Source organism: Magallana gigas, chromosome 2 (genome assembly GCF_963853765.1).
Source record: "Magallana gigas chromosome 2, xbMagGiga1.1, whole genome shotgun sequence".
In the NCBI taxonomy this organism is placed as follows: Eukaryota; Metazoa; Mollusca; class Bivalvia; order Ostreida; family Ostreidae; genus Magallana; species Magallana gigas.
In genome coordinates, this window is record NC_088854.1 from 47,699,868 (window position 1) to 47,714,233 (window position 14,366).

General features: G+C 34.3%; 2 protein-coding genes and 1 non-coding gene across 6 annotated transcripts in view; 2 read left to right on the top strand and 1 right to left on the bottom strand.

Annotated features, from left to right (window-relative positions):
• Window positions 1-935: 935 nt before the first annotated feature.
• On the bottom strand, window positions 936-1,008 carry Trnap-agg (transfer RNA proline (anticodon AGG)). Its single transcript has one exon. It is a non-coding gene; the product is annotated as a tRNA-Pro (tRNA).
• A 3,699-nt stretch (window positions 1,009-4,707) lies between these two features.
• On the top strand, window positions 4,708-9,714 carry LOC105320956 (splicing factor U2AF 26 kDa subunit). Of its 3 annotated transcripts, none has more exons than XM_011419101.4 (8): window positions 4,708-4,793; window positions 6,708-6,795; window positions 6,931-6,997; window positions 7,528-7,604; window positions 8,706-8,777; window positions 8,881-9,014; window positions 9,202-9,303; window positions 9,438-9,714. In XM_011419101.4, exons 1-8 carry the CDS (start codon window positions 4,750-4,752, stop codon window positions 9,592-9,594), a joined length of 741 nt encoding a protein of 246 aa, XP_011417403.3. In that variant the 5' UTR covers window positions 4,708-4,749; the 3' UTR covers window positions 9,595-9,714. The 3 variants fall into 3 exon arrangements, with proteins under 3 accessions (XP_011417403.3, XP_011417402.3, XP_011417404.3); XM_011419100.4 differs by lacking the exon at window positions 7,528-7,604 and adding an exon at window positions 8,319-8,395; XM_011419102.4 differs by lacking the exon at window positions 7,528-7,604 and adding an exon at window positions 8,322-8,395.
• Window positions 9,715-10,906: 1,192 nt separating this feature from the next.
• LOC105320954 (cyclic nucleotide-binding domain-containing protein 2) overlaps window positions 10,907-14,366 on the top strand; it is a 43,940-nt gene continuing 40,480 nt past the window's right edge. Inside the window, exons 1-9 of one of the 2 annotated variants that reach the window (XM_020064384.3) lie at window positions 10,907-12,027; window positions 12,143-12,213; window positions 12,302-12,419; window positions 12,586-12,654; window positions 12,744-12,832; window positions 13,103-13,265; window positions 13,386-13,469; window positions 13,549-13,613; window positions 13,744-13,824. In XM_020064384.3, the coding sequence (XP_019919943.3) occupies window positions 11,536-12,027; window positions 12,143-12,213; window positions 12,302-12,419; window positions 12,586-12,654; window positions 12,744-12,832; window positions 13,103-13,265; window positions 13,386-13,469; window positions 13,549-13,613; window positions 13,744-13,824 (1,232 nt within the window). In that variant the 5' untranslated portion in view covers window positions 10,907-11,535. The remainder of the gene's footprint in view (window positions 12,028-12,142; window positions 12,214-12,301; window positions 12,420-12,585; window positions 12,655-12,743; window positions 12,833-13,102; window positions 13,266-13,385; window positions 13,470-13,548; window positions 13,614-13,743; window positions 13,825-14,366) is intronic. The other variant, XM_011419099.4, reaches the window with a different exon arrangement.

A 14,366-nucleotide genomic window follows, 5' to 3' on the forward strand; every position in this document is an offset into this window, starting at 1 on the left:
ACTTTACTGATATGTACTTCATGTTTTCTCTGTGTAGACATGTTAGAATATAACAGTTGACTTGTAAGATACAGGTACTCACTGACTGCTTTTTAGTGTTATGGTATTCCTTTAGGAATGAGGAATGATATTTTATCTGCAGTGATCCCCCAAGCCACTCGATTTGTCTGGAATAGGACTACCCATGTTGTTATAATGGCTATCCAGATTGCTGTTCCAATCATGGAGCGTATCACATCTTGGAAAAAAAAAACCCAATTCCTTCATCATGAATCATGTAAAGCTGCAATATGTATTCACACAGGTCTGGGGGAGTGGAACAAACCAGCATTATTGAATTATTTCAGAAAATGTAGGAATAAAGATGGAATACAATATTATAATTTGAGAATGTTATAAATTGTTATTGTCAAAAATACAAAATAAAGTGCTCATACTAACATGTTTTGATTTGTTTCTGTTGTTGATATTCTGGTTTAAGGAAAGCCTCTCTAAAAAACCAGACGGAGTTGACAAACCACAGAAATGGAAGAAAAGCAAACCCTCCTAGATTTATTGAAAAAAAAAAATACATCTCATCTAATAATCAGTATTAATATTGTTTTGTAAGATAATGATTTTAAGGACAAAGAGAATTGAAATATGTACAGCGCAGAACATGATTCTATGATTCAAACTTATAAAAAATAATGTTTTAAAATCTACTATCTTTCAGTTATTTCATTTTTGGTGAAATTAAATATATATAATGTTTAATTTTTTACATATTGTATATAATGCAGCCAATATAATTTGCTAAACCTACCAATGTAATATTTTCTGCACAAGTTTAATTTGTCCTCATCTTTTACTTTTGCCAAATCCATTGTGATGGAAGTACTGCAAAAAAAAAAAATCAATATTATTAAAATGTAATTGGATGGGAGAAATAATGATGAACCAGACTGGGATTTGAACCCAGGTCCCCTGAATCCCTAGTCAGATGCTCTACCCACTGAGCTATCTGGCGTTGGTACCCCAGTATTTGAACTGTCACATTCCTCCCCCTTTAATGATCTTTGCCATTGGAGATCATCACCCCAGGCTCTTTCCCCTTGCAGGAGTTACCCAGTCAGTTCCAGGGTTTGCCATGGCACCATATGTAATGGGATAGGAGAAGCAAGATTTGGATTCATGGTCCCCTGAATCTCTTGTCAGGTGCTCTACCATATGGACTATCTGGTACTGATATTTGAACCCATCTGACTATCGCATTCATTTCCCTTAAATGATCTTTGCCCTTGTAGACTAATGTTCCCAAGCTATTTCCCTTGTCAGGAGTTAACCTTTCAGTTCCAGGGGTTGGCATGGCACCAAATGTAACGGATTGGGAGAAACAGTAACGGACCAAACCAAGAATCTCTATTCAGGTGCTTTACCATGGTTATGAACTATCTGGCACTGATATTTGAGCCCATCTGACCATCACATTCCTTCCCCTTTTATAATATTTGCCCTTGTATGTTAATATTCCCAAGCTCTCTCCCTCGGCAGGAGTTAACCAGTCAGTTCCACAGGGGCTTGGTTGTTGGATAGTGAATTTCCTAATTATTTGTTCCCGAAGAAAAAATTGGTAATCTTATGTGTATTTCTGTGTATTGCAATAAATAAATTCACTGAAACCCCCCGTTTCAGTCATGTTAAAAAAGTGTATTCAATGTACATTTAAAAAAGTACTCTTTTTAATGTACATTGAATACACTTTTTTAACATGACTGAAACGGGGGGTTTCAGTGAATTTATTTATTGCAAAACACAGAAATACACATAAGATTACTAATTTTAATCAATTTTTTCTTCGGGAACAAATAATTAGGAAATTCACTATCCAACAACCAAGCCCCTGTGGTCAGTTCCACTGGTTGGCACGACACCAAATATTGGGGAAAATAATGATAGACCAGGATTCAAACTCAGTCCCACCAATCTTTAGTCAGGTGCTCTACCACTTGAGCTATCTGGTGCCGGTATCTGAATTGACTTACCGTATTGAAAGAATGAATACAAATCTACACAAAGGTATTTGGCGAAGAAGACAATTAACATTGGTGATACATGTATAGCATTTTCTGAAAAGCAAGAGGTCTTTATTATGTCGTTACAATAACTAAAACTGTATTACTTGGATGACAGGTTTTTACCATTGTATTCTTATTAATTTCAATTTACCTTAATTTTTAAAAAGGGCTGAAACTTGACAGAAAAGTGTTATTTCATTTCCCACACCTCGGACTTCCTACTCCTTTTACTTTGTAATGCATGAAACGTCACAAAAATTGTGCACTATTAAATACGACTATTTACCCCAAAGTTAATATATATTCTCGTCACAGGCAAAAAAAAATCAAATTTGATATAAAGTATAATAATTGTTATATGTGTATATATAATTTATAACAAAATTAATTCATTGCAACTATGACATGCGCGGATCTAGAGGGGGGGGGGGGGTCGGGGGGGTCCCGACCCCCCCTGGAAAATGAAAATTTATTAAATTTACATAGTAAAATTATCGCGAAAATATGCCTCGGACCCCCCCCCCCCCCCCTGGCAAACACAATTATCCTTCGGACCCCCCGCTGGAAAAATTTTCTGGATCCGCGCATGTATGAGATGTTTTAATTGGAACATCAAAAGTGATTTCGGTTTTGATTTTGTAAAATTTTGCAATTTTTTTTTCAAGATATATGTGAACAAAAGCTACATTATATATTAACCTAAGTTACATGCAAAATTCTGAAAAATTGACGTTCTCATTGGAAGATCCGATCCACGGTGCTCCAGGTAGTTAAACATCCTATACATATGGTATTCGGGAACCGACTTTGCTTGTTTCATTTGCATGCGATTTAAAAAAAAAAAAAAAAAGATCAATAGCATATCAGAATCTATAGAGTCAAAGGTCAAATTAATTTTTAATTACATTTTTGCCACCCACATTTAAAGAAATCAATGTATCTGAAAACCGGCAATGAAGAAAAAAGATTTATTTCTATGTATTAAATATTTCATAAGGGCTGGCTGTATTGATCTCCTTAGGAAGAAGATCTCTAAATAAAGATATAGGAAAATTTATGGATTTTTTTCTTGAGTGAATAATAATTTATAGCTTAATTAACAAATCATATATCTAAAAATCTAAGGTCTATCTAATGGATAATTTTGTTAACCACCAAGCCTCCTTAAAACTCAATCTTTGTCTGTTTAGTTTCAATTATTCATGTATATCTTATCGATTGTAGGATAAAATGAATGCAAAGTTCGTTTTAGGAAGCCCATATAATTAGTTTAAAATATTTCTTTCTGAATTTATTTTATGCAAGCGGTTAAATTTAATCCAACAGTGTATAAATTACGGCTGCTTAAAAAGCATCACATGGAAGAAGTCCATTACATTTTTATCAGCTCTTTAATTTATAGAATAATGCTATTTTGAACTTCTAAGCAAAAATATATTTTGTTCAAATCAGTAGATTCTTGGCTAATTAAGATGGTTACGCATTTTGGACAGGTATGAATTAAGGTAGTGCAAAACAGATAAGCTAAATTTTCCCCCAAAAAATCCGACCTCACAATTTTTGCCCACAACGCCCAAAACCTATACCATTGGAATCTCCTTTCAGTGGTGGTAAAATGAAATAGTAATTGTTTTAATTTTCTATGCCATTAAGTTATTTTTCAAGATAATACAAATATTTGTGCTGCCATTTAAACAGGAGACCTTCTTGTTACTTAAAGATACTGAAATAAATTCTAACTGGTAACTTAAGATAATTTCTCATGCGATATAATGTAAAACTAGTGCTTGTGAATACTCCTAATAAAAAGAAAATGTATAATTCAAATGAATAAAATCTAACAGTATGATTGTCATGACCCTGTTATTTAAATATATCAAAATAAAAAAAATTTAACCATTGGTTTTAGATTAATTAAAGTTTAAGTATGTTTGACGGAGGTATATAACTTGATAAAAATCCTAGATGACGTCATCATATTTGACCTTTGACCTGTTGATATGACCTTGAAATTTGTTTGACATAAAGCCTAAACACTGGTGGTGGTTTTGTCCAAATTCCAGGTCTTTACTTTGAAAAGAACACAAGTTACGCATTTTTAAATGATTTAAGGCTAAATTGCACAAAAATCATATGAACACCATCCAAATGTATGTTTCAAAATATTCGAAATACGTTGTATCCTAAAATTATTTAGTCTTGAGATGGGTATGATTTATATTTATGTTTTAAGATAATGGACTGAAATTAATTTTTACATAATATTTAGTCATTATTTTGTGTATTTGAGAAAATATTTCAAATAAATAATTTCAGGGGTGTTTCGTACTACCTTAAAGAAATAAATTATTATTATTATTTTTTTTTTTTTTGCAAATGGGGTACAAAATATTATTCATACACAATGTACTACAAAAGATATCAGATTTGTACAGTGACTTTAATTGGTAATTAATTTTTATTTTTTTTTTGTTAATGAAAATGATAATTGAGCGAGTTTTTTTTTCTCAAAAATATTGGAAAATGAAGAAAAGGATGTCAATTATTTCAACAATTAATGACCAATTTTTTTTTTTTTTTAATTAAGGAAATAAGGCTTTATGGATATTAAGGTTTTTCTATATTTTTCTGGTTAACCTACATTTTTGAATTCAGTGTATACGTCATCGCATTGTGTGTAGAACAGAAAAAAATGGCGGAGTACCTTGCGTCAATTTTTGGCACAGAAAAGGACAAGTAATTATACGTTTTTATGATAATTTGATTGATGAACTATGCAAAATTGATTACTAAAGATTTTTTTTAAATTCGGCTTTAACTTTGTCAATGTCTTTTTGTTAACAGCTGCAGTATGAAAAACATAAACATTGTCTCTGCATTATCATGCTTTCACTCACGCCGGATCCGTTTTCTCCTCTTAATAATTTTGACTATAATGCTCTTATTAAAGGTTTCATGTTTTGTAACCATTGCATAAATGTCTGATGAGCATTATAAGTACAGGGTTGTGCGGCTTGTGCCCCAATTATGTATTCCAAAATGGAGTTTTGTACAGTTTAGATGACGTTTTTCTGAAGCAGAAGCGCATCATGTTCACCAGATCTTGTACAATCACTTGATTAAGCTACGTAGCTTGATTTATCTACATAGCTTTATTTACCAACATGAAGTGATTTTATACAACTACCTCTCTGCAATTTTGCTTTTTATTTAAAATAGACAAAAAGTCGCAATGAACTTTCACCTTTAGTGGTAGTGTGTAATTTTATAAAATCAACAAACCAGAGGAAAAATTGTTAAAACATCACTGCTTTTTAACAATTTTAAGGTAAACATGCATTTGTATTGTTTGAGTAACCGTATGACACCATGTGTGAAACGAGGCATGGATAAGTGTGATTACAAAAAATGCTTCACTGTACATTGTGCTGAATTATTGCTAATCAATTATCATGTAAACCTGAACTGTTCTTCTTTGTTATTCCATGTAAGAAATATTTGTTTGATAACACATAAACAGTTATACTTGGCCTCAAAACTTTTAAAACTTTGACTGCATTTGCACAAAAAGAGCAACAATTTTAAGAGTAATTTTTTCATGAATTTTTTTAAGATCAGTTCTTGAAAAATATTGCTGCGCCTGAGTTCAACTTTTAGTACAAATGCCCTTTTAAGAAAAAAGTATGATTGAGTATATAGCTAAATAAACTTACTTCAAGTAGGTAAGTGAAGCTATTTAGGTAAATCAAGGTATGTAGCTGAATCTGGTGATAGTACTGTGCCTGTTGTCTGTTCACCACTATCATGACTGGCAATTTTTATGGCATTTTTGAAGGTGTTATGGGACATCTGTCAATAATATTGTGGATTAAAAAGTGCATTATAGTCAAAATACTTTCACTGGTTTAAATTTTTCAAATTCCACAATATTTCACCAAAAAATATGTTTTAAGAATTTTTTGAAACGTAAAAATTTAAAAATCCTTAGTTGAATTTGAACTCATGGCATACAGATTTGTAGTTCCTTTAACCCACTGCAGTATAATGTTTTGGGAAAGAAACTATTTATGAATTTACCTCTGATTTTATTGTTTATTTTGATAAAGAGTATGTCACAACATGGAGTTGTCCAAACTCCCATACCACCTTAAATAATTTTATGCATTGATTTTTGACCGTGTGCATATAACAAATGTTATAATCCAGAAGGCACAAAGAAAGTCATAAGTAATCAATGTATGTCCATCTTACATTGTTAAAAAGATTGATTTTATTCAAAATTTGTAAGGGCCTTATTCTTCAGACTCTGTACTTTTGACCCTTGTCATCTTGGCTTGTGAAAAAGTATTAGTCTTTTAAGATGTATGAAAAACCTCAAGTTAGATATGGAGGCCATTTGTGCATCTTTTTAGTAATATACTGTGTCAAAAATAAGTCAGATTGTAACAAAAGTGGTTAAAGTACAATATTAATGTAATTATTCACATAAAAGGTAAAAATATTTAGATAATATTTTAATTGTAATTTAAACAGAAAAATAGCGTAAGAACATACCTGCATACATGTAAATTGATTTTTTGAACATTAGTTTGATACTACTAATAATCTTTATTAAGTTACCTTGTTGTAATCACATTTACTCAATTTCAGGGTAAATTGTTCATTTTACTTTAAAATTGGAGCCTGTCGACACGGGGAAAGATGTTCACGTCTTCACAACAAACCCACTTTCAGCCAGGTATGATAATTTCAGATTTTCCTTGGTTAAAATTGTTTTCTTTGCAACATTGATAGGCATTTGTTGAAGCCATTTTCAATTTTATATTAGTGCTTTGATGATATTTATTTACCAAGCTGTATTTGTTGTTTTTAGACTGTCCTGATAGAGAATTTATACATGAACCCACAAAACACAGCACTGACAGCAGATGGATCCCATAGTAAGTCCATGTTAAGTATTAAGAACAACTGCATTATGCTATGAATTTTTGTAAAATGTTTGATTTTCCATGGCTATCTGCTTTATATTAAATTTATATTTAATTGAAGTTATGCCAAAACATTTGATGACTTGGTTTTCAGACTTAAGAGCATTGAATTGATTGAATTAATGAAAAAAAGTTGGGGGGGGGGGGTAAATGAAGATTTAAAAAAAAAGAAAAAAATAGCCTGAAGACCTAGTTATTTTTTAATTCACATTGCATGTAGAATAATCATAATAGCACATGTTTGCAGCAAAATAAGTTTCTTAAAAATACAGTTCATATTACTTTTTCGAAAAAAATATGCAATAAATTCTTCAAGGTAAGATAAGTCTTTTTATTTTCAATTTTAAGAAATATAACATGAGATTTTTGACATTTTTACTACTGCATGTAAATCATATTTCAAATATGATCAAAGTACATGTATTGGAATACAGTGCTTTTTGAAATAAGTTTGGAGTCAGTGTTTGTGCCTTGAATTTCAGTTGTCTTGGATGACGTGCAGGGCCAACAAGATTTTGATGATTTTTTCGAAGAGGTTTTTACTGAGTTAGAGGATAAGGTAACGTAATAGTGTCGCATCCTCTTCAGTCCCGAGAAGGTGACCGTTCTGACGTCCTCACGCTTCTCCTAACCTCTGGTCATCTAGGGCTCTATCCAACAAATTTTGTGCAATGATGATTTTCACTTTAAAATGTGACTTATCAGATGTTTAGGCCATTTTCTTCTAAGAAAGAAACTTGGAGTTGAAAAATGATTAATGGTACTTAAAACTATTTGTAAAAGATTGTTTTTTAATTGGTCAAAGATTTGTACAAGATTTGGTGGGCTAGTGATTTTGAGACCTGACCTGTAAGGGCGGGGGCCACCTCTGTGTTGTCAGGGCCATCTTGTGTGGTCCCTTTTATTTTGTAGAACTCAGCGGTGCTGCCAGAGAAGACCAATCATGACATTTTCATTTGTGGCAAACTCTGCATTTCTTAGACTTGCTATTTATGGGTTTTTATTTCATTTTTTAAAAAAATTTTGTTGTCGAATGATTGCATTTCACTTACCGTAACATTTCACCTCAATGCTTGTGCTTGCATCGATGTGTTTAAAGGTAAGTTGAAACAAATGAAAATGTCATGTGCTCCAACTAAAGCCAAGTTTATTGCAGAGTACTGATGTTTTCCTTGTAGCTTTGTTGATTAATAGACTAAGATCCCAATGTTAATGTCAATGTCTGTTCCTCTGGCAGCTCTAGCTTTTTTTCCGTGTTTTTTTTTATTTATTGTAGTCCAGATGGACGATACAGAATTACAACAATTTTATGATGAATTCTTTGAAGAAGTTTATGTAGAATTGGAAAAGGTAGGACCAATAGCCCCCACACCTATATATCTGTATGCTTATGGGTGTGTACAGTCACCTAAAGTTAACATATACATTTATGATTCAATTCAGAACATTCCCAAACTGTATTTACATGTCTGCTATATAACACAGGTAACTGCTACATATCACAGGTAACATTTTACATACTAGTACCCGTTACAGAATTTGGGGGCATTTTAATGGTAATTTCAGGATATGATAAATTTTGGACCTATTGAAATTAACAACAGATTTTTATTCCCAGTTTCTCATCCTGGTAATTTAATTGTTTTGAAATATTTTTCAGTATGGAGAAATTGAGGAGATGAATGTTTGTGACAATTTAGGAGACCACCTTGTTGGAAATGTCTATGTTAAAGTAAGTTTCAACTTCTTTGTTAGAGTTAGGTAACATCTTGTCAAAACTGTTCTTCAAGAGAAAATGCTCTGCAGACATTTAATGATTTATTTTCATGCTTCAGTTCCGATATGAGGAAGATGCAGAAAAAGCAGTAAATGAATTGAACAATCGTTGGTTCAATGGACGCCCAGTTCATGCAGAATTGTCCCCGGTCACAGACTTCAGAGAAGCTTGTTGCAGACAGTATGAAATGGGGTAAAGACAAATTGCAATTAAATATACATATTTTCCAGCTTATGGTTGAATTTGATCTCTCCATCTTTTGTATGACTTTGACTCCAATTATTTCTAGGATTTGATTGAAACATGATTTGAAGAATAGAATTTTCACAATTTTTTTATTATTATTATTAACCATTTTATTTTTCTCTTTATTTTACAGAGAGTGTACACGTGGTGGGTTCTGTAATTTCATGCACTTAAAACCAATATCTAGAGAACTGAGGCGTGAACTCTATGGTAGAAGTCGCAGGAAGGTCCGAAGGTAAGAAACTTCTTTCCACCGTCTTGGTATGGCTGCGAAATAATCTAGTTGGAGATTGTGTTGATTCATCAAAAATTTTCTTAATTGTTGCAAGCATTTCTGATATGAATTTTATTGTGTTTTTTTTTAAACAGATCACGTTCAAGGTCTCCGCCCACCAGAAGGAGTCGGAGTCGTAGCAGAGAGCGTAGGAGGTCAAGGTCTAGAGAAAGAAGGTCAAGGTCACGTAGTAGAGAGAGGAGAAGGTCACGAGAAAGGGGAGAAAGGGATGGAAGGCATGGCAGATACTGATCAGAGACTCTGTGTTAACTCTTTTCATGCCAACATGTATTTTACTTACACGCTTCAAAATATGTTTGTCATAAATCAGATGTGCAGTTTTTCATTGTCAAATAAAATTTCAAACTATCATTATTTTTGTTTCACTTTCTTTCTGTTTTACTTGTACCGGTACATTGTACACCAATTTTTTTAATTCAAAAAGGTTTTTAGAAATTTATATACCAGATATTTAACATTACTCAAAACATTTATAAATGATGTTAAAGCTCTCTTCTTTTAGGGTATTACTTTTTAAAATTGCATACAATAACAAATGATGTAAAAATAAATAAAAAAAAATTAAAAAGAATTACTTTACGAAAGATTACCAAAGTTGGAGTTTAAATCTGAAATAAATTCTGTATTCTCTGTCATTCTTGTCAAAATCACAGCAGCAATATCTGATCAGAGAGGAGTACTGTGGGAAATAACGCTTCTTGTGTCTCAACATTTGTCTGTGGAAAACAGTAAAATTTTGCTACAGGGGGAATCAATTGTTTCTTGTCAACTGTTTGTTATATACGAATGTATCGGAATGTTACCGAAGTCTTCAAAGTAGTAAAAAGTAACACAAAATAAAGATCACTCATTTCTGCTGATCATCTTCACAGTTCTAGTAACAATGCATAAAGCTTTCTGGTCGATGCGAAATGAGGGTGGGCCATTTAGAAAGAGGAACTCAATGTTTCCGAGTCTGATTATTGATTCTACGATAAAACAGCTAACTTGCACTGTATTATTTGAAAAGGACTTCTACTTCTAGTTTTCATAGAAGCATGTGTGTTGTATTTTAAAAAAGACAGATGGTTTATTTTTTTTTACATGCAAGGTATATAATATACCGGAATAGTACGCATATGAATAATTACATTTTTTATGAAAAATCATCAGAAGCAACATTTTGTGCTTATACTCAAGTGTCTATTGTAGTCTATGCCATATACCAGTGAATTGTGCTATATAGGATTGCGGGCTTATGGTCGATATTAACCACATCATGAATCCACAAGGCAATAATAAATACAGACACAGTATCAAAGAATTCAACGCGAACACTACTAAATCGTATGTCAGATGCTTTGTAGTCTATGCCATACACAGAATTCAACGCGAACACTCTTACGTGTGTAACAGATGCTATGATCACGTATTATGCCCTCCTTTTTTTATATTTGATCATCTATACTGCTTGATAGCGTTTCTTTCAAGTGCATTTTAAATACATCAATCAAGGGATAAATAATTAAATGATATAAATTAGAACTGCTGATAGAATATCCGTAAATCTACAATCTTTGAATTATAATATAATTTTACTGTTAACACATCATGGTATACTATAAACTGCTATAAAGTATATTGATTTTAAATTCATTTACGTTCGGAGACCACCATCAAGTGGGAGAAAGGAAAAATGCAACGGACGATGGGAAGAAAGCAAAAACAATCGCCACCCGCCCTCTTTTGTAGAAAAGTTTAAACGGAATGAAAGCGAGAGTTTAGATAGATTATGTCGGTGTCAAAACATTCTTCGTCTACTGTGCCACCACGCTGCCAAATTCAATTTAAGTCCGATAAAAAGAAAGATTAAACACGATATTCATTGATAAACGTTTCTATTTGATGTGTCGAGCTATTCAGGAGAGAATCTGTTATTTCTTAAAGATAAAGACTGAACAATATCGTCCCTCTCCCGAGTAACTCGCCCATTCTCCTTATAAATGACCAATAAATCTGTTCCGAGGTTTGGATAATGCCTAACCTGTTGACAAAAATCCACCGTGTTTGCTTATCAGAACGAGAAAGTCTTTATCTTTCTGTAATTACGTTTCAAATCAAAGAAATAAACGTATAAGAAAATACGACTTGCCCCTGAGTGTCAGTGAGTGGTAAAGATTTCTTGATTTAATTATGGATACCTTAGTCGAAGACGAACATCTTCGGACATCGACTCCAGTCGAAAGTCTGGATGTCCCGCATCTCCTGGATCCGGGGGAGGATTTGTCGGATAGCAAAGGAGATGATCGGGAAACTCCGGACTTTGTCGTCCGACTCGGAACCTCCCTAGCTAGATCCGAGGCGGGGTCCCAGTACAAACTTCTCAAGAAAGAATTCTTCCTAAGACCCTTAAATTCCCCAAAAGTATCGAAACAGAACCAGTCTGCTAATTCCGGCGGAACGAGTATCCGTAGTTCCGGTCGCGTGTCGCCGATCCGCCGTCGGAGCTCCGTTATATCGCTGTGTAACGACAACCGACGGAGTTCTGTGACGTCAATATCAACGGAGCAGAACCAACGCCTACTGCGCCGGGGTCTGGGGCGATTACGAAGGAGGATGTCGACTAAGGGTGTGCTGTTCCCTCCCTCACCCTCACCAAAGGAGGATCTCACCCCACGGGAGCCGGTTAGTTTTTTTTCTTTCGATTTGTCCTTTGAAAATTGCATCAGGATCGTATATGCGATATATAACAATATATCTTATCAATTATAATACATGAAGATATGTTTTATATCTCCAGCGTATCGTCAAGTTCAGGAGAATCGCCAAAAGTGTTCTGGTTGTGTCTGGAATCTGGATATGGCTCAAAAGGTACATGTGTTTTTTGGCGGCAATTCCTCCAAATTAAAGATTAATTTCCATACGAAAAGTTAAACAAGACATCTTTGTTATTATACAGGTATACCCTAACACCCAACATGAAGGACTGGTCTTTTATGGAGATGTACATTCACGTGCGCGATGACATGAACCAAGTCCTTGCCTTCAATCCTAACACGTACGGAAAGTTTGAACCGGTAAGAAACATTCAACCAGACACGTAAAGAATGACGGATATTTTTCTCTTGCTAGCGCATTTTCCTTATAAATTGGTATTAACGTCGACATTTCTCATTATTTGCTAAAAAGATTTTTTTACCAACGCTAAAAATATGCACAATGCATTATGTAATTCTTTGAAAGCTACGGGACAAGTTAAAAGAGCTGTTGTTGATACCCAAGGAGAGGCGGACTTTACAGAACATACAAGTGGTGAGTGCACCTACTTATAAGCCCCACATATGTTCTCATCATATGACCTGTCACTAATTATGTCTATATGGATGGTCTTTGATTAACAGATCATGGCTCTGATGCGGGACAACGCCTCTTTCCAGGACTACCCCGTACATACACAGATACAACTTGCCCGCTGTATGCAGTATCAAAGGTCTGTCAACACAAACCCCCTTACCACAACCCCTCCCACCCATGGAGAGAGAGGGATAGAGAGATAGATAAGATATAAAGAAAAGGGGGACACGTACCGCCTAACCATGCATGAGAGAGAGAGAGAGAGAGAGAGAGAGAGAGAGAGAGTACCTATTTGAAACCAACCCTCTGTGCTTGAGTATTTTTTTACGATTTTAATGAACATCGTTCATATAAAATAGTTAAAATTAGATTTACCATACCAAAAAGAAAGCAATTTCAATTGTAGTTACGAGACGAGGCGGGTCATTCTGAAGCAGGGTCACCCGCCGTCCATGTTTTACATCATGCTGACAGGGACGGCCATTGTTAACATCCTGGATCAGGACCCCAGGACGGGCAACAAGTTTGTCAGGACGGTCCACGAACTCAACGGAGGGGACACGTTTGGGGTATAATTTTAGTCACGTGTATCTATACGGTATTACTGAGTGTTTCTTTTCTTGTGACAACCTCTTCTGTCCAGGCAATGTTGTTTGGTAAGCTAGTAGATTGTACCTTGAATATTTTAGGAAATCGCCCTGATACACGGAGGCGTCCGCACAGCCTCCATCATCTGTAAAACAACTTGCGAGTTCCTGGTCGTCATGAAAGAGGTATGAAGACTTATAATCGAGGTGTGACCAACCAATCATTACATTTCTACCTTGCTGAATATTGATGATTTTTTTTTAGGATTTCGATGTGATCATCAAGGAGCCGTTGCGACAACAAAAAGAACAACACGTAGAATTCTGCAAGTAAGAGAAGAATGTTGTCAAATACTAGTACTATTTTGTTATGAGATACATATATAAACACACTCAACTTTTCTCCTTTAATGAGGAGTAAAAAGCTTGACATTAACGATATATCATGAATATTTCGTAGATCCCTCATGCTGTTCAAGGATTTTCCGTGCGACAAGGCTTTTCATCACAACACGAACCAGTTCTTCTACCAGTATTTCAAGTTAGCCCCCCCCCCCCCCCCCGCCACTATTTAAGGTCTTCCGTTTCCAACGGAAGACCTTATAGTGATTGTAATGTTTTTTATTAAGGTCTTCCGTTTCCAACGGAAGACCTTATAGTGATTGTAATGTTTTTTATTAAGGTCTTCCGTTTCCAACGGAAGACCTTATAGTGATTGTAATGTTTCTTATTATTAAGGTCTTCCGTTTCCAACGGAAGACCTTATAGTGATTGTAATGTTTCTTATTAGGGTTTTCCGTTTTTCAACGGAAAACCCTTCTGTTATTCTACTGTTTCTTATTATTATTTTTTTTTTTCCCGCAAATTTTGTGCACGAGATTTCTCGAACATTTTTTGTCTGATTGCTATGAAACTTTCAGGGTATGTAGATGATATTAATATCTCTAGACGTTTTTTTCAAATTTTTAAAATTCACTTCCGGTTATGAGTTATTGCCCTTTAATTGAAAATTGGGGGGTCTTTTGTCCAGAGCTGATCTCGGGAACTACAGATGATAGATGCATGAAATTTGGCGAAATTGTC

Excerpts from the sequence above, each read along its gene's own strand:
- LOC105320956 (XM_011419101.4), top strand. The coding sequence starts at position 4,750 with ATGGCGGAGTACCTTGCGTCAATTTTTGGCACAGAAAAGGACAA. Across the intron at positions 6,796-6,930 it reads ACAAACCCACTTTCAGCCAG|ACTGTCCTGATAGAGAATTT; the intron begins GTATGATAATTT and ends TGTTGTTTTTAG. Across the intron at positions 8,778-8,880 it reads TTGGAAATGTCTATGTTAAA|TTCCGATATGAGGAAGATGC; the intron begins GTAAGTTTCAAC and ends TTCATGCTTCAG.